Raw genomic sequence first — 26,075 nt, 5'->3', positions numbered from 1 at the left:
TAATTGGCGATGGTTAATTCCCCACTTTCTACAACCATGAGCAGCCCGACCGTAGTGCAGGCTGAAGGAAATAATTATGTAGATAGAAACCGATATTAAACAAATCGTGCTTCTGGAACGATGAAGGCCTTTAAACATCCCTCAAAATCCAATATTTGATTTGTGCCATATCCAGAGATATCACTGGCTTACATTGAAGATTGCAGTCAAAACTAGAAAGTGCCTACAACATAGAGGTTACGAGCACTTTGTGTTGAATCTCACCATTGTTCACACATTAGATTTATCATGATCAACCACTGCTTTACAACTTGGCACCACCATACACCAAAGGTGTACACTGACAAGCTCTTCATGCACAATGTGCTGTCTCACACATACAGGTCCATGGATTTGAGTAGGGAGATACATCGGCTGAGTTGTTCTTTTTTCTCTCTCTCTTTTTCTTTGCCTTGATGGGGGTCATGTTAGCTCCATCTTTCTTGGTGCTTGCTCGATGTACAGCTGCATCTGTGCATGTAAAAAGTCCAACAGCTTTTGACAATTACACGTGACAAATTAATAATGGGAAGACATGCTTTTGTCATTTGGATTATCATTACCATAACATAGCACACTTTCTTTTGAACTGCAATACAGTATATTGTCAAGTACTGCCAAACAACACACTGAATAACATACAACATGCATCCTTCATGTCACAGTGGTGGTGAAAATGCTGTTTTAAAATCCATGGAATCTGTTGGAATGCAATAAAAAAATGCACCTATGGTATTAAATGGAAACACAACCAAGTTTTGGCTATAAATACAAGCTACAACCAGCATTATGTCCGCCCAAGTCGTATGTCCATTATCAAGGTTGAACTTCCTTGGTTGAACAATGACTTCATGAAGGCATCTATGAAATGAGAGCTCAGTGTTGACACCCCACCCCCCCCCCAAAAAAAAAAAAAAAATAGAAAAGCACTCAAAGAGTGCAGACCTCCGCCAAACAGGTTTTTCCACCACTGATCTTGCCCTTCCATAGAGATCAGTGATTTCCACTCATATCATATGCATGCTGAAAACAGCCCACTCTCATAATATACTGTAGAAGCCTTTTGTTACATCATCAACTTTCAGCTGCGCGGCACCTCGCCTAAACTAAAGCACGCACTTTAGTGCGCACACGCAAACCTCAAATATGCGCAGCTTGAACTCCCAAGTTCATTGACCCTAACTGCCAAAATAGCAAAATTCCTTCACAAAATCCATAAAAATTGCCAGATCACTACCCAAATTTAATCATCTGTTACTTGTGTCATTCTCAACCTTTCCTGTTAGTTTCATCTAAATCCGTTCACAACTTCTTGAGTCATTTTGCACACAGACAAACAAACCAGCGCTGATGAAAACATAACCTCCCTTGGCGGAGGTAATAAATGGATGGATGGATGGATGGATGGATGGATGGATGGATGAATGAATGAATGAACGAATGAATGAATGAATGCAGGGTTCATACTCTTTCTCATGAATTAAATTCCATGACTTTCCATGACCATTTTAGCCAGAATTCCATGACCTTTCCATGACTTTAACACAATTCTTTTTTTAACACATTAAACTGAAAATTTGATCTCAAATCAAAGCGAAGCAAACAGAATACACACATCTCACACAAACAACAGATAAACTTGTATAAATTTTGCAATTTTAAGACTTTCCATGACCTTTCGATGAAAATATCAGGTTTTCATGACTTTCAAGGCCTGGAAAAAGAATAGGCCAAATTCCATGATTTTCCAGGTTTTCCATGACCCGTGTGAACCCTTCCTTCCTTGAACGAACGAACGAACGAACGAACAAATGAATCAAAGAATGAATCAATGAATGAATGAATGAATGAATGAATGAATGAATGAATGCATATAATGTACATTCAAGCAATGCATCTAACCTTTAAGAGATCTGATGAAACTGACTTCAGAGGGATCATCCTGGCCTCTTTCATCTGACACAATTCATCATCTGCCTCTACCCAAGGGAATTCCTGCCATGAAGTCAAGGGTACAGTCATAAACCAGACACAGTGAACACAAACATGCTTATTTGACCACCAATCTCATGACAACTGATACTGAGCTCTGAGAAATCATCAGTTCTTGCTAACTCTGTCTCATTCCTGTCTTTTTTTTTTCTCAGCCAGACAAGCAATCATCATCATTCTAAGAAGAAAGATCCTCCTTTAAAAAGATGCTTATTCAAGATACAATGTACCAGTAATTCTTGGCCTGAGGAGGGTTGCAATATGGAACGAAGTGGTAAATGTGCAATAGAAAGGAAATTCTGAAGAGATATTGTGAATACTCTCCCCTTTCCCTTCATTTTCTGTCTTTTGCTTAGTTGAACCTATTACAGGTTGAAGAGGAATTCCACATACATCCATCTTGATGATCCAACTGTGAGAGAAGAATATAAATACCTGCTGAACACTAATGATCCTATCATGCTATTACAGCAACTAAAATCATTCAGAGCATAATGATCCCACAAAGAGATCCATCTTCATTAGAGAACAGATTTATTATTTTGTTACTTTGAGCACTTGCACAAGTATGACGACTCTTACATGGCCTTACCATCACAGACATACTTCCATCTTACACAGTGTACCTGATGGCTTGTTTTTTTATTCCAGCTTTTGAACTATTTTCCCCAAAATGACAGCATCAGCCTTTGAACATGAGCATGTATACAGGAATGACCTAGAAATGGATATTTGATAAAGGTCATCTGTTCTCTTGAGTGATAATATCTCTTCACACTCTGAAGATGTTTACTTTTTCATTTCTTTCTCTAATTCACAAGCAAAACTGTCATACTTCCATTATCTCTCTACTTATAATTGAAGCATATGGGAAAACCTTGATTAAAACATGATGAAAACAAAGAAAATTGTTAAAAGTATGTATCACCAACCTGAAGAAGGTGCTTTTCATTGCTCTCCATGGTAGCAGATCCTTTTGTGTACACCAGTACTGAGAAGGTACAGTCTGAAGCATTTGTGACATAATAAAAGACATACAATAGTATTGCCAGCATACCATGTATCATAATGTGAAATAATTACTACATCTCAGTGACACTTTCTTTCATACTAATCCCATGCTATAAACAATATTGGTTCATATCCCTAACAACCTTTTTTTTTCAATGCATTCTAGAAACTACTTTGTAACTCCTATCCAAAGCTCTAATCCAGCAAGGTGTTCAAGGCAACTTAACGCCCTTATCATTCTCACCCGACGTAATGTTCTGTGAGCATGAAAAACCATAATTTGGCACATGTATGTTCCATATTATAATATGTGCTATACGAAATGTATTTGGCCATGATTTAATTTTTCAGATTGCAAATTTAGCCACTATACACGTTGCCTTACAAGACCTGATTTGCGAAATATTGTGCTCTTGAAATACAATATTATGGTGACTACTGCAGCTCAAAATTGTCTGACCATTAGTTTTACTGATCCAAGTGAAAAAAAAGGGTCACATGCTAACCAGGGGGAAGCTTCTGCAGCATGGCGTCACATGTGTTCAGCCGCAGGACGAAGGCCCTTAGACTCTGCTCAAGTCTTTGCAATTTGTCATCAACTCTGTCGAGAGGAGCCATTTTGCAATAATTATACAAGTGTACATTTATACATCAGTACAATTCACAGACATGGAATGGCTTGCTTCTCGGTTCTCGTATTGACTAAAGCTGTCATTTTCAGAAAGCAAACTTCCCCAACAGAGATTTACTGTTTACATTTATAAGAGAGCTGTTCAATATTTACCAGAAGAAAAAGGAGAAACTCCTGTGCTCTTGCTCAACTGCTTAAAATGGCATTCAAATCATGAAATTGTATTGAAAATGGATGACTGACAAGTTTCATTTAAATGTATTGTATATCAAGTAGGGAGAAATAGATAGGCAAGTAAAGTCATTAAAATTATCTATGTTTGAAAACACAAAGCCAAAAATCAGAGATCACACTAAACCCAACAGAATAAAACCATTTCATAAAGGGATGTAATACAAATAGTCTAAAAGTCCTTGAGTGGGGGAGCAACAGGTATTTAAAACTGAGAGCTGGCAGGCACAAAAAGTCTCAACAACAAGACTACCAACGATTTCAACACTTGATGATGTTCAAAACATATTGGCATTATAATAACCGATACACAGATTACTGGGATAGGATTTCTGCATTATTTACTAACTGCAGAATTAAATTTCATTGTATGAAATGTTAGTATTATCACAGTGACTTTCAGAAACAAGGATTCCTAAACATCATCTTGACATTCTCTACTGCTTTGCAGTATGTGAGAAATCCACTCATGTGGACACAGCTTTACCCTTCAAGCTTCTTTTCTGCTGGCGGCGTGATTTCAAAGACGAACCTCTCCACAGGCTGACTCGATGGGCTTAGCAGCACTACAGAGACACATTGCACTTCATTCTGTGAAAATCAAGTTGGGGGAGGGGGAATAAACATTGACGTTAAACCATATGACTACACTTTTCATATCACTAAACACTGACCCAATTGATAGGACAGCATGGCGAAGAGCCATGATTAGGAAATAAATCATCCAAATTCACAGAGCGGGGAAAAATGGATTTTCTTCAAATGATGATGATCAATGATGATGTCTGTATAATTGTAAATAAAAACAACAGACCCACTGTTCTAGCATCCCCCTGAGCAACACACTTCCCCTTTATGGCACTCCACCTGAGGCAAACTACACTAAATTTCCAAAATTCTGAGACTCGCGGATTGCTGCAGGTTCCTTGGGCAAAAACCCTCCTAAGTTTGGTTACCATACCTTTAGGCTCCCCTCAAGGGGGTCCCCTATGGGGCACAACAATCATTTGTACAAGCAATTATCTCCTCCCCTCCCTCACTCCCCCAATTCCTGCCAATTTCAGTCAAAATCCAGTCACAAGTTTTCAAGATAAATATGTGAAAAAAGTTCAGGCATGACACACATTGCACAATTCATGTCGAACATCAAACAAGCACAATCATTCAATTGAGCCATTGGTTCAGGTGAGCTTATTTGTAAGGGGGGGGGGGGGGGGAACCAGAAATGACTAAAAAAAACACACATCTAACAATCAGACTGATTCTCATACCTTCACAACATGAGGTTTGATGCCAAGGACTGCATCAGTGATGTACTGGTTGAGTTCTGGATGGCGTGATAACTAAGGGATAAATGACATAGAAATTTGGATGGAGGTAACACTTTGCCAGTTGGCAAAATATCTCAATACTTCTTTTCATGGGGCACAGACTTAATCACAACTTGGTTCAAAATTCTGTTCTTCCCGTTCTTCATCTTTGTCTTCTTCTTCTTCTCTTCCAACAAAAGTTCTTCTTCTACAATGGTGTGGCAAGATGTGTCTGAGTGATACTGATTGCTGACTTTCACTACCATAACCACCTGGAGTTAAACCTCAAAGTGGTCAGTATCAACTAAGTACTAAATCACTTTTTTTTTTCTTTTTTCTTTTTTTTTCCTTTTTTTTTTCTTTTTTTTTTTTGGGGGGGGGTATCAAGTCAACCCTTTTGTGTGCGAGAAGTGCAGTGACATCTTTTTGTGCAGTGACATCTTTTACATGCGCGAGTTGTGATCCTGTCAGTTTGGGCCTCCAACGTGTTTGTCCTGCCAGAGGGACAGTATATTCCACCCCTAAACATGCAGGAAGAATGGCATGCAAAACATGTAAATCATCATTGCCCTCCTCAGCTTGTCTCACTGGGCCTCTAACTTGAGACCTTGTGGTTGTAAGGTAGAAATACTTTTTTACCTGAGCGGCTGAGTCAGCTTACTGGTAGGTCTATTTACTACCTACATGTATAGCAATGCCAACTGACATAGATGACAACATAATGAATTCCACAAAATGTAAAAATATTAACACAGAAAGTTAGTTCGCGAATTTTTTCCATTGTGACTCTTTTTGCATTTATACAAGCATTCTTACCTGAACAGGAATGTTGTACTTTTGTCTTCTCTCAAAAATTCCTGGAGGGTAGAGATCTCTGATGTACAGAATCTGGTGGACCGCTATTTCAAGGAATTCGCACAGGATGTCAGCAGACACTTAAGAAAAACACACAGAGAAATAAAGCCATCATATAACAGGTGGGCAATTCCGTGTGGGAAGGGCAAAAACAGCAAAATTCAAAGTTAAGTAAATGCTCAGAAATTTCAGTTTCCCGTACAGATGGATTGTTGTATTTACGGAAACAAAAAACCCTTTTCCAATAACTTTCCTCATTTTTGTTGTACACACTTTTAAAGTTGGAAGACTATTTATTGTATTTATCTAAAATTTTACAATATTAAATGAAAATTTAAAATGAAACAACTTAAATATCTCTCTGCTTTATCCATACTTCAACATCTTTCTTCCTATGCTTCAACAATCACATGTAATGAAGCATTCAGTCACTCTCATTATGATATTTTTTGGAGAAAGTTTCAAAATCTACTGACAAATTGACGTAATTCCGTTACCATAAAATTGAAAAAAGTTTTCTCCTGAACAAACTAATCACTGATTTTTTCTCCCCATGTAAATTTTTTCTCTACATGTGACTCCCTGAAAAGTCACAAAACATTTTGTGAAATATCTCCTTCAGTTCTTCTGTAATTGTGGTAACGGAATTACATGGTAACAGAATTACACGCACATCTAATATGGAAGAGAATGACATATCCTACTTTCGTGCCAATATGTATGTGAATTGTTCATGAAATAGCTTCAGGGCATTATTATTGAGCTTAACAGTGTTAGTGATTGGCAGTAAAGGAGTGAAACTGTGTGGTATGATACACTGACATGACTCGGCATACAGTGTAGCTGGATGCCTCTGACAGTGAGTCCTGACATCAGGGTACACGCTTGACAAGACTTCTTGTGCTGAAAGTCTCCTCCCTTCTTTCACCTTTTTGTCATGTACAAGAACTACATGTGTACATGGAGACTGTGCTAACTGATAACTTTATAAGGTTTGCTACAGATACTCATTCTCAAATGTTCAAAATCATACTGAATTCTGAGATATCAATTGATGTATATTTTCTTGCTAAAAAGTCTCATGGTTTCATACAAAATCTACAAGTATAGTGATGAGGGACTATTGAATGGGTGTGATGCAGCATAAATTGAACAAAGGTTACAAAGAAGAGGAAGGACAAAATTTCTTTCAAAGGAAAAGAGAGAACTGCTACTGACAGAGAGAAATGAACAGGATAATTTTTGTGAGCAAAGATCAAGAATTTAAGAGAAGGATCATACACAATGTGATAGAAGTCATTACTTGACACAGGATGCCCACTGAATGTGACACCTTTGATCTTTCTGTATGCTAAAGGCTTTATTATCACCAAGTCGATAGTCTGACCTTTTATTGAACATGTCCTGTTTTCATCCTCAAGTCCTTTATCTTTAATGGTAAGTGTATGACTATGACCTTCTTTCATCTGTTTCTTATTCTTCCACTATTTTGATTTTCATGCCCATTTGATACAGAGCATCTGCTACCCTTTGAAATTTGTTCTTTAATCCTTTCTTTTTCGAAGGAATAAAGACAAAAACACCATTTGTGATGAACATTTACCCAGTCAGTAATTGTGATACAGCTCTAAAATGTAACATTTAGGCCTAGACTTTCCCATCCTAAGAAGATTTTAAATATTAAAGTCAATGGGCTTCTACTTCTACCTTTACTCTTCATGTTACCATTTGCTGTACAATCCAGTTTCCTTTCATACAAGTGCCATTACAGTGTATTTTATAATTTGCTTTCAGGCAGTCAAAATACAACTTACTGCAAAAGAGAAGATGCACACTTCTTGTGAATAAATTTATGGCAACACTCAGGATGAGAACATAGACAAAGTCAAAGAAGAAAGACAGAGACAGGAAACTTGTAGGAAATTTATAGGCCTGGTCATGATTATTTTTCTGAAGATGTCATTTGGAAATTTGTGTGTGGTCAGAAGTAAATACTAATTATTCACAGGTTGATTAATCAAACTCTAACACAGTGAGCTGCAGATGGATAAAAGAGGCCCTCTTACCTTTCTATGAAATACATTGCAACAGAATTTGGTGGACTCTAATGGTTGTAAAAGTTGTAGTTTGTTAAAGTTATTTTGCTGTTTTCTATTTCCTTTTAGTTTAATTCATTTTATTTTGGTGGGCTTAAGTAGGACTTACACTGTAAGGGAATTATCAAATTATGCACAGGGGGCAACTTCAGCTATTAGTAAAATGTCACAAGTTTTTAGTGATTAATATGTGCCACAACATATAGATAATAATGATTAAGCACTGGTGCAGTACCATAATCATATAAGAAAATTTTCTTTTCTATTTATGATTGAATTGTAATTTGTTATATATTTGTCATTGAACCACAACTGCATCTTTTCACTTAACAAATTAAAAGTTTCAAGCATCTTTAGTGTTCATCCTTAATATTAAACATTGTGTTCAATGATGGGGCTGCACACTGTGCTCTTGCACTGTAAATTGGCACTTTATGATTTAGATTTGAATTCAGTGTCAATTCGGACAGTTTTTTATTATTTTCTTATGCATGTGCACATAATATATATGTACAATACTTGTAAGTAATTCACACATATTGTCAATTATTGGCATATTTAGGAAGAAGAAAACAGAGAAATCTGTCTTGCATGATATCAACAAAAGAAATACAAGAAAATTTGAGTATTGTTGACTGGATTTATAGAATTGTACTTGTGTAGGGCTATTCTAGCGTAATTCCGTTACCATGTGTCTTAGATGTCATTTACCTGCAGAGTGTGAAATTCTTAACTTGAAAGTAGACAAATTTTGATGGATGTGGTACTTAGAAGTTATGCGATCTTGATTGACATAGTTACGACTTCAAATCACGGTCGTTAGCCTGATTATTTTATGTTTTTTGACAATAAAAACTCATTTGGCACCTATACACTTGTACCAGTTCAAGGTCAAAGGCTAGAGAGTACTTATTTAGTGGTTATATTATAGCTAAAGGCATACACAATCTTTATCAAGACATTTCAGAATACATGAGTACCAAGAATGTGTATTTTTTCCAGTGTATTTCAGAAGGCGTAATTCCGTTACCATTTGTGTAATTCCGTTACCACTGACTTTATAGGGGAAAAGCCTGCTGCTTTGAAAATGTGATGAAATATTTGAAAAACAATACAACTGAATTGAAGTCAACACAATCAAAGATGAAATCAGACAACAACCTACAGTGTATGTGTTATAGATTTCAGAGAAACAACTCCCAAAGTCAGAGTTGAAGTTGTGACTAAATTTTCTGGTAATTCCGTTACCATCGCACATAGACCTCCTTTGTAACCAACCAAGTGAGAACATTTAATAAATTTGTATTTGGGGTGACAGTGTGAGTACCTCTGCATCTTTTAAATGTATCAAGAGAAGGCAAAGTAATCAATCCTGTATACAGGGTGAAAGAATATGAGCCAAAATTCTCTGATTTGTAATTCCGTTACCACGGAATTGCCCAGGTACCTAGCATACAATATCCTGATTGCATATCATTTCAAATATTTATACTACTGGATGTGGAATGGTAACATCCAAACCTGACTCTTGAAGATGAGGAGGGCTGCTTGTCCTATTAACTGCCCATAGTCAGGTACCAGTACAGTGGTGGTGGCAATTCACAATATCAAAATATCTACAAATTTTATACACAACAGGAAATCAAAGTTTCACCATCAGGAAAGGACAAACCACTGATAAACAGATTCATGCTTAGCTCAAACAACTGCATAAAGTACAATTACTGATTACTGATTACTGATAAAATTCATTGCTAGGAAAAACAAATGAGAAAATAAAAGTGTGTTTTGATAATGGTACCAAGATGAGGGTTTGTATGAGGATGTTTTCTTTTTGTTTCTTTTTTCTTTTTGTTTCTTTTTTCTTTTTGTTTCTTTTTTATTGTAGTTTGAACACATCTGTATCTGTATGGTTTAGTCATCAAAATGTCAAAGAAGACACAGCCACACATCTACGGTACTTTTTGTCTTTAGCCGACAGCCTGTCCTTGCCTGAGTCAATATTTTCAGGGAGAAACACTACTCCCAGTAGTCCCACTTGTGACTTGACTTGCCTTTATCCACTTCACCATCACAACTGACAGGATCATTCTCATGGGTGCTTCATTGCTCAACCTGATCTTGACTCTAGAAGTATTGGCGCTATTGCAAATTTACTGCTGTGCTTGATTTTAATGAATCAGGGTCTATGGTATAATTAGCCTGACCAGACCGCTGTGTAACTTTAGGCAGGGCTGCCAACACTGGAAACTAGTTGAGAGTGAGACTCCCATCAATAGGACAATGCTATAATTTAGGAGTCAAAATGAGTGAGTGAATAGAAATGCATGCAAATGAAATAAAGTTTTAGAGTGAGAAAGGACCAAAATGTGTGAGTCTCACGCTCAATGAGTCAAAATGGCATGTGTGAGAGTTGGCAGCCCCGAGTTAGGTCTATATAACCCTGACAATACAGCCTGCAGATACTTTATGAAACATGATTGCCGTTTTTATAGTCATGTTAGTCATTGTTTTCACCCACTTGGAGTAGATACAGCGCCCAGTCCCCACCCCCTCCCCACCCCCTAGGCCCTAATTGGCTAAAAATACATAATTTACTAACGCTAGGTTCTAGTCCCACCGCATCGGCGACCGCTCAATTCAAATTGAGGTTCTTCCTATAATCAGTGTTGTATAAATGATGTTGAAATGTGTGTAGAGTAAGTGCACTAGTTCGCGGCCATGCACCAGTTCGCGGCCGGGCCAGCGGTCTCCAGTTGATAAAATCTGGCCAATGGGCTGGCAGCCCGGTAACTTGTCACCATTCAACGGAGAATATCCTGCACAACATCAACATACCTGGGACTAACAGCAGTGCGAGGTCTAGTCGCTGTAAAATCTCTTGGAAACCAAGGTGTTCACCGCAAGAGCTTGAATTATAGGTATTATTAACACGTAAGTCAACTATTCTGGACGTAGCTAGACGGCTGTCATGTCCTTATATGTCGTTTTCTTGTTGAAATATTGATCGTAGAGGAGGGTTAGAATGTGATGACTACTCACCACGGACGATACATTGAAAATGACGAATCGCGAAGGAAACGGGGGGAGGTCGCGAACCGGAACACCATAGAGGGCGCTTGCTCTATATCGCGTCCGGGGGTAAAACGCCAGCCAAAATAAGCGTACAGAAATATAGAAAAGCATTTGAAATAGAACAAAAATATATTTTTTATTAATAAAACAAGTAAATTGAAAAATAAGATCACGCATCCATATACTTTGATGACTTGTAAGGGCGTGCCTCATAGCTGTCCCTGATCTTCAGTTCTGCTGTCCCTCATATTCCTTGAAGTCCTCTTCCTCTTCCAATTTGTCAATGGCTCATATTCAGTAATTTGGGGAAAATTTTGAGGAAATAGTTTTATTAATCAAAACTAATATTTATAGATTGGGAAAATAGCATTTACAGTTTGATATGTTTCATTCTTGATGGAAAAAAACAAGTCACTTTGCGCTGGACAAAACCCAAAAGCGCGAGGCGGCCGCGAACCAGAACACCCCGGCCGCAAACCGGAACGCGCTGTACCGGATCGCGGCCGCGGTCTTTTTTGACCAACGGGATGGACATTGGTCTTGCAATGGTGACAATATGGTGTATTGGTAAGTGGTCAATCTCTATGATATAACCTGGATTAGAGCAATCTGCACGTTTGCATTTCAGAGTGGAAAAACCCTTAAGCGGCCGCAAACCGGTGCACTTACTCTATTCATGGTGCACATCTAGTTCGTCCATTCACGTTAAATCTTTTCGTGCCGCTACCAAACGCAAAACGAGGCAATGAAATTAATCTGCGACTGAAGCCAGAGCGAACCTTTCCGTGAGAGAGTATAGATGGTCACGTCGTTCGTACTTTTGCGCCTAAATTTAAAACAACTGACTGAAAGACAATGCCTACCATGTGCCAAGTTCAATTCCTGGTTTCCAACAGATTCTCCACATGTTCCATTTGGATCCATAATCTTGAATTATTGTGACAAAATTGTCAAAGAAATGTCCACAGTCAACTGCCCACGAACACTCAACCTTCGCGGAAGCGGGTTGCAGCAAATTCACCCGCCAGTCGATCGGGCGACAAGCCAAGCGCTGTTTCCGTGCGAATGAGGATGGCTGCTCGGTCGAGGAAGTTGATTGCGCCACCCGCCACCGATATGTGTTGACAGACAAATGGAGGAGAATTTTGACCAGACGAGCCGAATGTATGGTGTCCGTAACTCCTAAAAATAATGAGACGGAACCATACACATGACAAGAAGATGGACGTACAATACCTATAGCTACTGGGTATTCAGGATCGTACAGAACCTCGCTAGCAGTTAACGCTACATAGCAGTGTGATTTTCCCTTTTCTTCATGTGATAATGATGCAAAGGAAGTGTGCAATGCAAATGCATGTTGACTTCATCTGAACACCACTTGTCCTACTTAGTATGTGCCATATACACGTGTATCAAGATACATTGTAATAGCCTATTTCTACTACTTTCTTGAGAATACTTGGATACGCCCACAAAAATCTTGAACAAGATTCTGTCAGCGACATAATCTGTCAATCATTGCTAATAATTAAATTACTCGTATGATAGATTCACAAAAGATGTTACAGTACACCTTCCCCTAGACTGAGCACAACTTGCATGTTTCCCTGGAATGTTTATCGTTAATCATAATAATTACAAACATGGATACATGCAAGTTATGCTCGATCAAAAAAAGTGCATTCCCATTGTCTTTTGCTAATCATATTAGTACTTCAGTAATGACTGACAGATGATCTTACCGGCAGAATCTTGGTTTGGAAAGTTTTCTTTCTGTGTGGGTGCATCCAAGTTATCTGGAAGAAAATAGTAGAAATATAATATGGCACGTATTCAGATATTTATTTGGGTCCATATCTATAACTGATGTTGGGGGGTTTACACTCTCAAAATAACACTGGCATTATAGATACAACTATGTTGCAAATGGTGACGAAAGGATTAATAAGAGATCAGAAAAGTGAGATGGATAAGGGGGGGGGGGTGGAGAGAGAAAGTGACAAGCGGAAAAGTGATACAATAGAATTACCGCGCATGTGTTTAGGCTACATTGGCTTTGATGGAGTAAAAACAAATAAATAAACAAACAAAAAACAAGATTGGAAGATTATTTATCGAAATCAGACCTAAATAGAGTCCATATACCTGTTCGGTTTTGGTGCTTGTTATTCTATGTTAATGTCCACTTCAGTCATCACTGGACCGGGGGGGGGGGGGGGGTCAGTATGCCTAACCATGGAGCTACTAATTAGTAGCTCCGTGGAATAACAATTCCATAAAGACAACTTCCGTTATATCTAAGTTCTCGGGATCGGCGGTTTTCTTTCGTTATATCGAAATTTCGTTGTAGCCGAACAAAAGATGTGTGTGAAAGAAAGGTATTATTCAGAGGGGTGAAGGCTCAGGTTTTTGAGTTTCCTCAGTTTATCTCCCTCTACAAATTTGTAGAGGGAGACAAACTGAAGAAACTCAAAAACCTGAAAAGATGTGTTACTAGTAATAATAATGATTTTAGGTGATTTTACTTCGTTGTAATGACATTTCGTTTTATCCGTGTTGGTAGTAACAGGAGTGCAGTAGTTGATTTATGCGCAGAAAATATAAAAACAGAAAAGATAACCCACTTAAGCGTCTTAATTTCTTTGTTATTTTTGAATCCACCCCCCCCCTTACGGCCGACATATCGAGTTCCAGTGTTTTAAAACAGGTTTTATAGGTTTATAGGAAAGTTACGAAATTTTTAAGTTTTGCATGTATTTACGAAACAATATCTGCAAATATGATTATTGATAATGATAGTACGATTTTCACGAGACTCCAACTTCCCTACACACTAATCTTAACAAAGCTCCTTTTTTATTTTGAAGTGAAATGAACACTTTGCATCCTCCGTTACAAAGTCTCCGTTGTTTACCACTAACCTAGAATTGAGGGCTTCCATGGCGAAAATGGTTGTAAAAATGTCAAATCAGTAACGAAAATATGATTTTCCTAGTTTGTGTGTGCGTGTGTGTGTGTGTGTGCGCGCGCAAACATATGGAAGATTTGTTAGTCGATGGCATCTCACTTCAACTTACACATTGTATTTGTATAAAATGAAGTATGGGACTGCAACCAGCATTGCTATTGGTGCAAGAGTTAGAATTTCATAGATTTTTAAGTTTCATGTCCGCTATGGTCGAATTTTGGAGTAGCATACATAGTCAGTAACAGGCGTGATGGAACGTGCACTAATGCATTTGCTAACCGGTGTAAACAAAGTTAGTTAGAGTATAAGTTCATCTGTATTGGAAATTCAACTGAAAATGGAGTTAAAAAAAATAAGATCTCAATACAAACTATTTACCTATAGGAAATTTCGGGTCATTCCGCTGATCAAGGTTGTAGCGTTGACAGCTGAAATTTTTGGATGTAAATATTTTGTATTGAGATCAAAAGTTGAACACCATTTTCTGTCAAAGTTTTAAGTTTTGTGTTTGTTTTTTTCGTCTTGAATTATGATAATTATGAATAAACTAAATACTTCATTTGAATATTAGATCGTGAGTACAGATTGTATGCTGCAAAGTCATAAACCCCAGCCGATATTGGGTTTGTTTTCTTTCCACTGGCGATGATTTCCCAAACAAATATTGTTATCAACGCACTCTGTGACAAGGGTACAGGTCTTACGAATCGCCAACATCAGAAACCATCCACATTATTTCGCTAAATATAGACAAAGTTAAATACTGGTTCAGGTAGGCTAGGTTCCAGGCTCACTTATGATATTCTAGCAGTACACAATAATATTTGACACTAAAAGAGATTTTCTACATATTCCTATTCCTATTCCACAACCTCTCTCTTCAGCAGATAAAAGTGTAAAGCAGTGTAAATATAACATTCTTTTATTTTGCGTGATACCAGTTTCGGTTCGGTAAAATTAGATTTTAATGAAGAATTCGATCTGGAAACCAGACAAATATTTATGAGTCTTAAAGAGTACACTATTTGTTTGAATTCGGTTTGAGGTCATTGCTATGCCGTTACTGGGGTGGGAGGAAGGTACTGCCAGATGCCACTGTTGATCATTGGATGCAGTCGGCACTAATACTCACTTGTATAGAGAAACAAGATATTGTTATTCTCGGGAGCATATTTCTGGCTATCAAGTATACTAACATGTTTGGGCGCAAAATTTTAATAGATTGGGATCAAGAGATAATTAAGATCTTGATCTTAAAGCGGTCAATCCTGTGGTCAACACAGCACGAAGTCTGTGATGCACTGTAGGCCAGTCGCATGTATAGGGACGAATGCTAAATGCTATCTGGTAAGGAAATCTGTAAACAGAGAACTTCTGCTGCTGTTTCTCTAATCGGTGGTTGGGTAATGCAGTAAACTGCAATGCTGTTTTCATGGGTAATGCAGTAAACTGCAATGCTGTTTTCAACTAGTTGGTCGTCTTGGGTTATTTAATAACACGAGACTTCTTGTCCGCGGTGAAAGGGGTGCGATATCACAGACCATCGATCGTGATGAGCTCCGACAAAAATGGACCGGCGACATCCTCCTCGCCACATCCAAAGCGCAGCTTCCTCCAGCTACTCCAGATAGACGCCATGCAGTTCGGCACGGATTTTTGCTACGCCACGGAGACGGCCGTGGTGACGCCCATCCTGCTGAAACTCGGGCTACCCACTCATCTCTACAGCATCTCCTGGCTGCTTGGGCCCCTGCTAGGCTGTCTCCTGACGCCGATGCTTGGCCCCACCAGTGACCGCTGCCGCAGCAGTTGGGGACGGCGACGACCCTTCATACTACTCCTCAGCGTGGGCGTCATCGCCGGAATGATCCTCTATCTAAACGGCGGCGACATCGGGAAAGCCGTAAGCAGCAACAAACAGGGTAAACATAATGGGTGAGGGATGGTGGATGTTTGATAGCAGATCAACAGCTCCATTCAGTACATTCCCCAATTGCCAAAAAAAAATCTGAAGACTGTATGACATGTACAACTGTCGGTAGTATTTTTTTAAGTGTTCTGAAGGGTCAATGCCTTTAAGATAGATCAAAATAAGATGTTACATCTAAACTTTTTGAACATGATCGTAAATGAACAAAATGTTGCGATAATGTGAGCCACTTTTATATTTACATTCATGAAGGTATAAAGAAGAAAAATGAACGTCAATTCTTTTTGAAAAGCAGAACTTAGTGTAATATTCACAGGGTAAACAAAAATCAGTGAATGTTCATTCTCTTTTTAGCCTAATTCTATATTCCTTCTCTGTAACTATTTCTATTTTCCGTATTTTGTCATGTCACTGTATAAAAAAAACCTACACGCTTGTGAATATTGCTGACCTAATAGAGTATGCATGGCTCGACACTAACTTTTTTGTTTGGTGGCCCGATGGGGCCACCAAAATCCTAAATTTCAAATTTTTGGTGGCCCGAGAGAAAAATTTGGTGTCCCGAAAAAAAAAATAATAAAAAACATTAAAAATCCTTCTTTTTTTTTAAATGAGTCAAATGTTTAAGATTTATGATAGTAAGAATTAGAAGTTGGACATATCTACTCATAAATAAACTTCAACAAACTTGGAACACTCACTCTCAGGCATTCATTCAGCAGTTCAGTCCTTTTCATCCATCCTTTGAACAAATTTAAGTGCTATGTTCCGGCGCAAAAAGTTACGAATTTATTGACATACTTTTCCCAAAATTTTGGTGGCCCGAGGCGGGCCACCAAATTTGTCCTTTTTTGAAATTTGGTGGCCCGACTTTCATTTTTGGTGGCCCCGGGCCACCGGGTCACTGTTAGTGTCGAGCCCTGGAGTATGGCACAATAAACGAGAGGTACACGTTTGTAGAATATTTATGCGAATAAATGAAGACGCACTAACACAAGCACGACAAGCCAGAATTTAAAATAAGTTTTCATTCACACAGCATAGTTATGTGAATATTGTATGGATCCATGATATGCATGTGGATCTAATGTCTAATAGAGAAAGCAAAAAGTGAACACATTAAGTGTGAAACTATAGTCTCGGTCTTTTAGTGAGGCTGACTCTCCTTTTTCTTTTTCTTTTCTCTGTTTAGTGTTACAGCTTATTCTCCATATTACTTTTCCACTGAGGATAATAGCACGTGTCTTTGCCATGTTTATTTCACAGCAAGGCTGGGTGTTACCGAATAACTTCGTGATCTCCCACGCGATGACTATCATCATGACTATTGGCACTACAAACAAAGTAGGCCTACATGTAATAATTTGGAGGAGCGGAGAGCAAAGTTCAAAGCTTCGTCAATTACGCAAGCCATATACCAATCATAGACTTCTTTGTTTCCGTCCATGGTAACCTCTTCCATTCTGGCACTACTCTGATCGATAGTTTTATTATCATTGCCCTGACACAGTCAGGCACCAATGTCTGCACGTAAATCAAGAGGAATGTCGTGAATAGAATGACTTCTCCAGTGATGTTCATGCCAAACAGCGTTGCAAATTCAGTATGATTAAATTCTGATTTTGAAAATTTGCAAAGCTCAGCAACACGATTAGCTTCCCAGCGGCGGATCCAGAGGGGGGCGCAACCGGCGCACGCCCCCCTTTATTTTTCTATAAAAACAAAAGAAATAAAAAGAAAAAAATGAAATGAAACCTGCAAGTGGCACCAGAAATATTAGTCACGCCCCCCCCCCCCCCCTTTACAGAATTCCTGGATCCACCCCTGCAAGTTCCCGTCATTGTCCTTTGGCATAAAGTCATACATTTGGCCTATCATATACAGTTTGCATTTCAAGTGAAACCTCATAATCATACATCTCGATAAACTACAGAGGATAGATGTACTTTTTATCAATTAACTCAGATACGCTGTGGTCGATCATCCTTACCATGGTCGGCGTAGTCCTCGTCGACTTCTGTGCCGACGCCAGCGACATCCCCGGTCGAACCTACCTCATCGACGTATGCAATTACGATGACGTCAACACGGCACTTAATATCAGGGTCGTTTTAGCAGGTATACACTACCTTCTCATTACAGATAACCGCGATTCATACGGTGGAAATACATTGAGATTTATGAAGACAATCATTTAGACAAGGTTTTATTTTTATTTTTTTACGAATACTGTAGGCCATCCTATCATTTTTTTTTCTCGTGTCCAAATGTATTTGCTTTTTATTGAATTTATTGAATATCTGGCATTATTTCCACATCTGAAATGACGTATACCTTTCGAACTGTTCCCCCCCTTTGTAGGTGTTAGGAATTTTATACAGTTTACAATGAGACTATACGGGTCACATAATACATGTCAGGTCACGTGAACAAGGCACCGTAGCACATCAATATACTAGTAAGTACTTCTCGGAATTGTATTCCGTTCGGAAGTACTGTTACCCACGGGTGTATTTCATTTGCATGTGTATATTCACATTGGCTTTGTTTCAAATTAAATGTTTTGTCGTCCAATTAATATCTTCATTCTTATCTCTAGGTCATATTCACACAAAATAAGATCTCGGCCGATATCCTCTCAGTTCGCAAGTTCAGTGAACTGATGAAATATGATAACGATATGAATGGATTTCTCATTTGTCATCTTGCACGGTTTCAAAAAACTGTCATAGTCCGACTTCAAATTTGATATAATGTCAAGGACATCTGCAAACAACCTTGCTTCAAGTAATGTTAATGGTACAAGTTCATAGAAAAGAAAAGCAAACAGAGGCCTTTCAGAGGTTTTTCAGAGAAAGAGAGAGACAGAGAGAAACAAACACCGACAACAATGAACGACTTAATGTAGAACGTCTCGTTTGCAATTTTTCTTTTTCGGATCAGGAGTCGGCGGGAGTCTTGGTTATATCTTCAACGCCATTGACTGGATGGCTTTGCCCTTCGGGAGAGTTCTCGGGAGCCAGTTGAGGGTCATCTGCCTCTTCAACGTCACTTTCTACACCCTCGGCAACCTCCTCACCCTCTGTAGCATTCCCGAAATACCCCTGAAATGCAGCAAGGACTCTTCTTCATCATCGTCTTCTTCTTCGACATCGCCGTCGTCATCATCGACGTCGGTATCGCCAGGTTCACTGTGTTGTTGTTGTTGCGGGGAAGAGGACGTCTTCGACGATGTTTTGTACTGTGACCAAGATGACAGCACTGAATCAGGCTTCGGTAACCAGGGTAACAATAATTCAAATGATGCAGGGGCCACGAATAGTGGACGGATAGACGACCAAAACGCGAATCGAGAGGACCCCACAGTTCATACAAACGATCACCAACATCTACTTTCTGACTGTGAACAGGAGGAGGATTCTGGTATCCCTCCACCAGAGCGACCCATCCGGCGCAATGCAAAATTCCGGCACTCGAGAAAGGAACACAAGATGCGTATCACAGAGGTGAGAGACGGTCCCCCTCCCGAACCTTGTCACCTCCAGTTTTTCCCCTCACCGGAGGAGCGGAACACTGCCGCAGACGACATTTCTGCCACAAGAACTCACATCGTAAACGAAGTCCTTCAGAGCGATGACAAATCAAGAAGAAAACGTGGGAAGAGTTTAGATGATAATTTTAGCAATGCTCTTGAAAATCAAGCTCGTATAGGCGAGGGAAGCATCGGCGCGTATGATTTTGACGACCAGACGGACGACGACGGAAGCGGTTCAAACCGAATCCTTGGCAATAACGTCGGCAGAATCATCCGAGACATGAACCGTTACGAACGGGACAACGCCCACGAGGACGAAACATCAGTGACTTTTAACCAGGCCGAGTCCCATAATAACCAAGGCGGAAGGGCGCACCCAACGTCCCCTTCCTCAGCTGATGGGGAGGCAATGAATATGAAAGACCTCCTGAAGTCCTTCATCTTTATGCAATGTGTCCTGCGTCGTCTGCTCTTCAACCACTACGTCTCGTGGATGGCGATGTTGACCGTCATGTTGTTTTTCACCGACTACATGGGTCAGGTGGTGTATAAGGGTGAGCGATGATCCTTATTATCGTTAAAAAAAAATTGCTACAGTTATATTGGGGAGTTGACGACCTGACGTCGGACATTGCAATATGTAGTTTTGTATTATGTTGCATGCCCTTCATCTGACCTCAGTCAATGACAGCAACCCTCATCTTACTTTATATAATCGCAAATCATTGTGACGCTTTGATTTTATTAATCTATTTTAATTCTGCATTTCTTGTTCATACAAGGTCATAAGGTAAAGTCAACGAACAAAGCTCTTAGACTTATGCAAACATGTAAAGATGCGGCTCACGACTCGAGTATCTAAAATGGACCTCATGTACAGCATGTTTTGTTTTGAATGTTCACTCTGTACTTCTTGACTCTACTTGGCCCGCACTCAAACTGCAATGGAGAGTTCTGTACCGACCAGATTTATCTAATACTGATTTATCCCTCCCCTCCCCCTTACAACCCTCCATCTCATTCCTTCTCCCTCTGAACAGGGGACCCAGACGCTCCGGCAAACTCATCTGCACTGGAGAGGTACGACAAGGGAGTAAAGATGGGATGTTGGGGGATGTGTATCTACTCATCAACAGCTGTCCTCGTAGGATGTGAGTCATTTTAACCCTGTGGCATTGTCATGCAATTGACTTACTGATTGATTGATTAATTGATTGATTGATCGATTGATTGATAGGAGAAAGCATTACAATTTCAATCAAACCGTGATTATTTAGGAATGTGTGTGCGCGCATCCGCGAGTGGGTGTACGCGCATCCTCAATCTTTCTTTAGATCGTTGGAGGTGTGGTGCTATGTATATAGTGTGTTATTTCTTTGTCAACTTGAATGCGTAGAAAAACATGAAGCAATTTAAACTTGAAATGCCATTGCAATTTCGCTACGATTACAGTGTAATTCAGAACATATATACTCAAGAGAAGTCATGATTGCTGGTGTGATTAAATATCTACCCCGGCTTAGCAGTCTGCATTCCAATTGTTGCGGAAGACTGCAGCGAAGAAAATGTTAAATACTCTGTCGTATCTGTTTGCGTTAGTGTGATGAGATCATCACATTAGGAGAACCATCGATCTACTTCTAGATGATGAAGTCCACTTGGCGTAATATTCAAACTATTATATAAGGACTCGGCCGACCAGCAGGAAAGACAAAATCTGCTCCACCGTAACCATCCTTTCTTTCCCCTCTTTTTTCTCTCTTGTCGGAGCTGGAATATGATGAATAATTATATTTGCTTAATTATTTTGCTTTCCTATGTATTGTGACATTTGTCTTCCAGTACTGCTATCATGCATGGATAAGGTACTCAGTCTGCGAACCGTCTACGTGTTCGGCCAACTGATCTTCGCCGTGGGTTGCGGCGCATTGGTTCTGCTCGTCGACAACGTCTACGCCACGATGTCGCTCTGCGTCACGTTCGGCATCCACTACGCGGTCATCATGAAGATACCAACGAACATCCTCGCCATCTATCATGAGTCGCCGAGCGTGAGTAGCAAGCCAAGATCATCCTCAACTAGCCATCTTCCCTTACAAATATACTGGGACGATTGAATAGCCCTAAGTTATTATCTGTGGAGCGGCAAAATATAATGTGGACACTACGACTTAAATATCAAAATATCATATTAAGTTGTTCACATATCACACTATATAGTTCACTGTCAGATAATGTAAACGCTAAAAGGACAAACTAGGAAGTGAGCTAGAAATGCAGCCATGGAAGATAAAATAAAAATCGGAAAATGAGTTCTATTGTAATAATCAATCACCACTCCTAAATGGTAGCAAATGTAATCGTCAGACAAAATCGAGTGGATAAAAGAAAGACTATTAAAAAAATATCGATATTTGATCGTAGATAAGTTTAAGTTGCAATCAATTAGCGTTCATCCGTGACACGTATGGCGCCAGACACATTGTACAAACGGATTATCATTTCAGGAATTGTTCATTCATTGAGATCTTTGATTTCCAACCAGAAGAAGCAGGCAAAACATCGGTGCATTTTCAGTGTGATTAGAATGCATAATATTGAATAAGGAAAGAAAAACCCCTCCGTTTCTCCTTGATATAAAAATACAACAGTTACTGGAAGATATTGACAGAAATCAAATTGACAGCAATGTAACCGATGCTTTGTTTTGATTATTTTGTTTGCTTGTTTTTTAATCGGTTACATTGCTATTTTTACAACACCATTTTGAAAGATTATTCACAAGATTGCGTTGTTTACTTTTTTTGTAATTGATTGCATTACTTTCGACACCAGTTCACACATCCACCCGGTGGAATGGTCAGGGGCCTGGCCACTGATTGTGGTGCTCTCGGCTGGATAGCCTTCATGTCCCAAATCACGGTGTCCGCCCTGCTCGGACCACTGGTCAAGGTCACCGGCACTCAGCTGACCATCGTCGCCTTCGCCTCCCTTACGGGATTCTTGTCGTCGCTACTCTCCGCTTGTTTCATCAGCTATGAGATCAGATGAGAACCGTAACCGTGGTTACGGCGTTATGACTCATTTACAACGATGCCCATCCGGCAAGTTCGTCGAGAGCATGTGGGACAGGCGATTAACATGATTAATCGCTTGGCCGTGTTACACGTTTCCGGGCAAGCTACGCGGTCTTGTTGCGAGTAAGGGTTTTCCAGCACGCAGGAGAATTTTCTGCGTGCAGACAAGAATGTTTGCGAGTTTTGCACTTGTGTCTTACCTGTTAGACGCGTGCTACTTACCTTCTACTGTATTCCAAGTGATCTGCGTGAGAGCTTTGAAACCGATCCGTTTTCTGTTACGAGAGACTTACGGGTACTGTGAAGTACCTGCGCTGGAGTTGCGTGCGAGGTACTGCAGATGTGCGCACGCAAGTCCGATTTACCCCGCAGCCAAGTTTTGAGCATGACCAAAACTTTTTCCGGGTGAGTCGTGGGGATTGCCCGCAGAGGTCCACGCAGAATGCCAGTAGGTGGCCCTTAGCGGCAACACTTCGCGGGCAACTACCACGCAGGTACTTCGCAGTCCCGTATGCGGCCAAGATAATGACATTCTGTGAGACTTCTGCCATTCCTTCAGAGGAATTCCTTCACTGAGTTGTCAGCCCCCACGCGCATGGCACGCATATATCACACAGAATGCCCGCAAGTAGAACTTAAGTAGAACGCGTCCAGCAAGTAAGACACATACACTGACTCGCCCAAATCCTTGCCCTCGGAAATTGTCCGGTATGCTGGAAAATCCCCACATGCAACAAGCCCGCGTAGCTTGCCCGAAAGATGTGACAGGGCCGAAACATGGTTGCGGGCAAAAAGATTTGCGTGCGCACCTCCGGGCGACTACGGGTGAGATACGTGCTAGGTACTGTCATGTGCGGGTCATATGCGGGACCTCCAGGTAGTAAAAATTGTTCTTCGCAAGTCGCACGCAAGGTTGCCCGGAAAGGTGTGACACAGCCTTTACTAAATTGCCAAATTATAGATGACAATTAATTTTGTTGTGCCAGTGAGGTTAAAGTCGTTACCTTATACTGGACTCTCGGTTGTAAATATTATATAATCATATGTTATATATAAAATATATATCATACATCCCAGATATTAAACGGAACCTGTGTGGAATCAGTGCGTTTAATTTGTGGTCTTTTATAATTATATTCATGTATTTTTCTGTGTTCCATTTAGAATATTTTGCTCTACGTCAAAACGGTTCTCATGGTGTTTTGGTGTGCATGGAGACATCATTAACATTTGCGCACAAAGCACAGGATGACTCCAACTGACCATGAAGTTACAATGAAAGGAGACACATTTTCCTGACCAAGCACAGAACCCTACAGATATCATTATAGCCCAGTAAGATATGACACGAGAAATCGGACAAGATACTAGAAGTTATGACCACTGGATATATCGTGCTTCTAATGGTAGAAAGCATCGAACACCCAATCAAACTAAACATTTCAGTTCAATTTAATGCAAATGATTTTTTCCATATAAAGTAATACAAAGTAATATACAGAACGCTTACATAACTACAGAATATCTCAAGGAATTTTGAATGTCTGAATGAAAATATATTTGCATTTTTTTTCTATGCGCTTGTGAAAAATCATATTTTATAGTCATTCAATTGTCACGTGATCATGTCTTCTTTTCAGTGCATTATTTCATGCAACATTCAATGACATTTGTGAACATCCATCCATTTTCCATTCTCATTGCCATAAGCTATCTAACCATTCGTGTAATTCATTGTTTTAGTATGTTAACGTTATGTATCATATTTATTTATTTACATGTTCGCTCTCTTCTCAAAGAAGTTGAAATATACAATGTAGATTCAACTGAATTCAATTTAATTAAAATCGAGTGTTGACAATGGAGACAATTAAAACATTGTTGGACAGAAATTTTCGACATATTTCAAACGGAGCTTATCTGTTATATGATAATGCACAAGAGACGGGAACACAGACAAAAAAAAACGACAACTACAACAACAAAAACAACAACAACAACAACACCAAGAATGTACACACGTACGCACGTATAAACACAGAGTAATATAAAGCTTTGTGTGTAAACACACAGCAATTCCTTGCCATGTATTGTTAAAAGCTATAAAGCATTGTACTATTTAAACCAACAAGAAGGTACGCTAATGACGAATACACATAGATAGTATATATTTCAATAAATATGTACGTAATGAGTATGTTTCAGTATGGTGTGTAATGTATAATAATTTATTATCATATATATATATATATATATATATATATATATATATATAAAGAGTAAAAACAGTCGTATAAAAACACCGCAGGAGCAAAAAACAAAACAAAAATGGACTAACGTTTTGGTCAAAGACCTTTGATAAAGGTCTTTGACCAAAACGTCAGTCCAATTTTTTTGGCTCCTGCTGTGTTTTTATACTACTGCTTTTACTCTTGATATCTGTTTATTACACACTGACGCAGAACTTTCATATCTCTCTCTCTCTCTCTCTCTCTCTCTATATATATATATATATATATATATATATATATATATTAATGTTTATATTTATATTGCACATATAAATTGTATTTTGGACAGCTGTGCTTCCAATTTTCGGCCATAGGCTTTTTTTAGGAAATTATTTCATTAATACTTCAAATTGTTGTAATCACTGAAGTATCAATGAAGTCATCCTTGAAGATCATCTGCCCCCCCCCCCACACACACACATTCCAATGAAGAGAAAATCTTCATAATATTTCTCATTTTTTTATGTTATGCTCTCTTGTTTATTTCGTTGCATTCATTGTTGTTTCATTCTTGCATAAGTTGTTTTTTTTTTCTCAGACAAAAATGAACACAAAGTGATTATGAATGAATCGACATATAAACAGAATGAACATACAGAATAAAGCAATGGCTATCTGAAGTTGTGATTTGTAACCTCATCGGTCGAAATAAGATGGTAGATACAATATTATATTATATTATATTATATTATATATATTATATTCCAAAGGAGAACTATAAAAAAACAGGACAACAATTTAAGGTCACCGTCATCAGAAGCAGAACTTGCCTTAAACGTAAGATGGTGGCCGTGAAATAGATAAATATCTTTAAAAATCCTGAAAATACTAAGAAATTAAAAAAAAATGTAAATGTGATAGTCCGTAAAAGTGCGTGTTATTTGGTGTGAGTATATGTTTTTTGTGTGTGGGGGAAGGGGGAGGGGGTAGGTTGGGGTGTGGGTTGGGTGCGCATAATATATGTGCAAGGAGGTACTAAGCTATAGCACATGATATTGTATGTGTGCTTGTACATGTGTGTTTGTATTCAG

The 26,075-nt window shown here is 39.1% G+C and overlaps 1 protein-coding gene and 2 long non-coding RNA genes across 3 annotated transcripts; 1 reads left to right on the top strand and 2 right to left on the bottom strand.

The window, feature by feature from the left end:
• Positions 1-2,972: 2,972 nt before the first annotated feature.
• On the bottom strand, positions 2,973-4,488 carry LOC139721969 (uncharacterized). Its single transcript, XR_011710254.1, has 3 exons — positions 4,392-4,488; positions 3,549-3,643; positions 2,973-3,037 (listed from the first exon to the last, which is right to left on the bottom strand). It is a non-coding gene; the product is annotated as an uncharacterized lncRNA (long non-coding RNA).
• Positions 4,489-5,175: 687 nt separating this feature from the next.
• Positions 5,176-12,213, bottom strand: LOC139721968 (uncharacterized). Its single transcript, XR_011710253.1, has 3 exons — positions 12,104-12,213; positions 6,031-6,149; positions 5,176-5,247 (listed from the first exon to the last, which is right to left on the bottom strand). It is a non-coding gene; the product is annotated as an uncharacterized lncRNA (long non-coding RNA).
• A 3,550-nt stretch (positions 12,214-15,763) lies between these two features.
• LOC139721952 (membrane-associated transporter protein-like) lies at positions 15,764-22,727 on the top strand. Its single transcript, XM_071633275.1, has 6 exons — positions 15,764-16,133; positions 18,107-18,259; positions 19,085-20,230; positions 20,717-20,827; positions 21,519-21,727; positions 22,512-22,727. Exons 1-6 carry the CDS (start codon positions 15,764-15,766, stop codon positions 22,725-22,727), a joined length of 2,205 nt encoding a protein of 734 aa, XP_071489376.1.
• Positions 22,728-26,075: the final 3,348 nt, after the last annotated feature.

The sequence above is a fragment of the Diadema antillarum genome, unplaced genomic scaffold (assembly GCF_040938485.1).
Source record: "Diadema antillarum isolate AM-2024a unplaced genomic scaffold, OU_Dant_1.0 scf00000153, whole genome shotgun sequence".
NCBI classification, from domain to species: domain Eukaryota; kingdom Metazoa; phylum Echinodermata; class Echinoidea; order Diadematoida; family Diadematidae; genus Diadema; species Diadema antillarum.
The sequence above is the reverse complement of the archived record's forward strand: the minus strand, read 5'-3'. Positions and strand labels throughout refer to the sequence as shown.

Bases quoted from the DNA above. Each gene is read 5' to 3' on its own strand.
- LOC139721952 (XM_071633275.1), top strand. From the start codon at position 15,764: ATGAGCTCCGACAAAAATGGACCGGCGACATCCTCCTCGCCACATCCA. The intron at 18,260-19,084 runs GTATACACTACC...TTTTCGGATCAG, and splicing joins TATCAGGGTCGTTTTAGCAG to GAGTCGGCGGGAGTCTTGGT. The intron at 20,231-20,716 runs GTGAGCGATGAT...CCCTCTGAACAG, and splicing joins GGGTCAGGTGGTGTATAAGG to GGGACCCAGACGCTCCGGCA.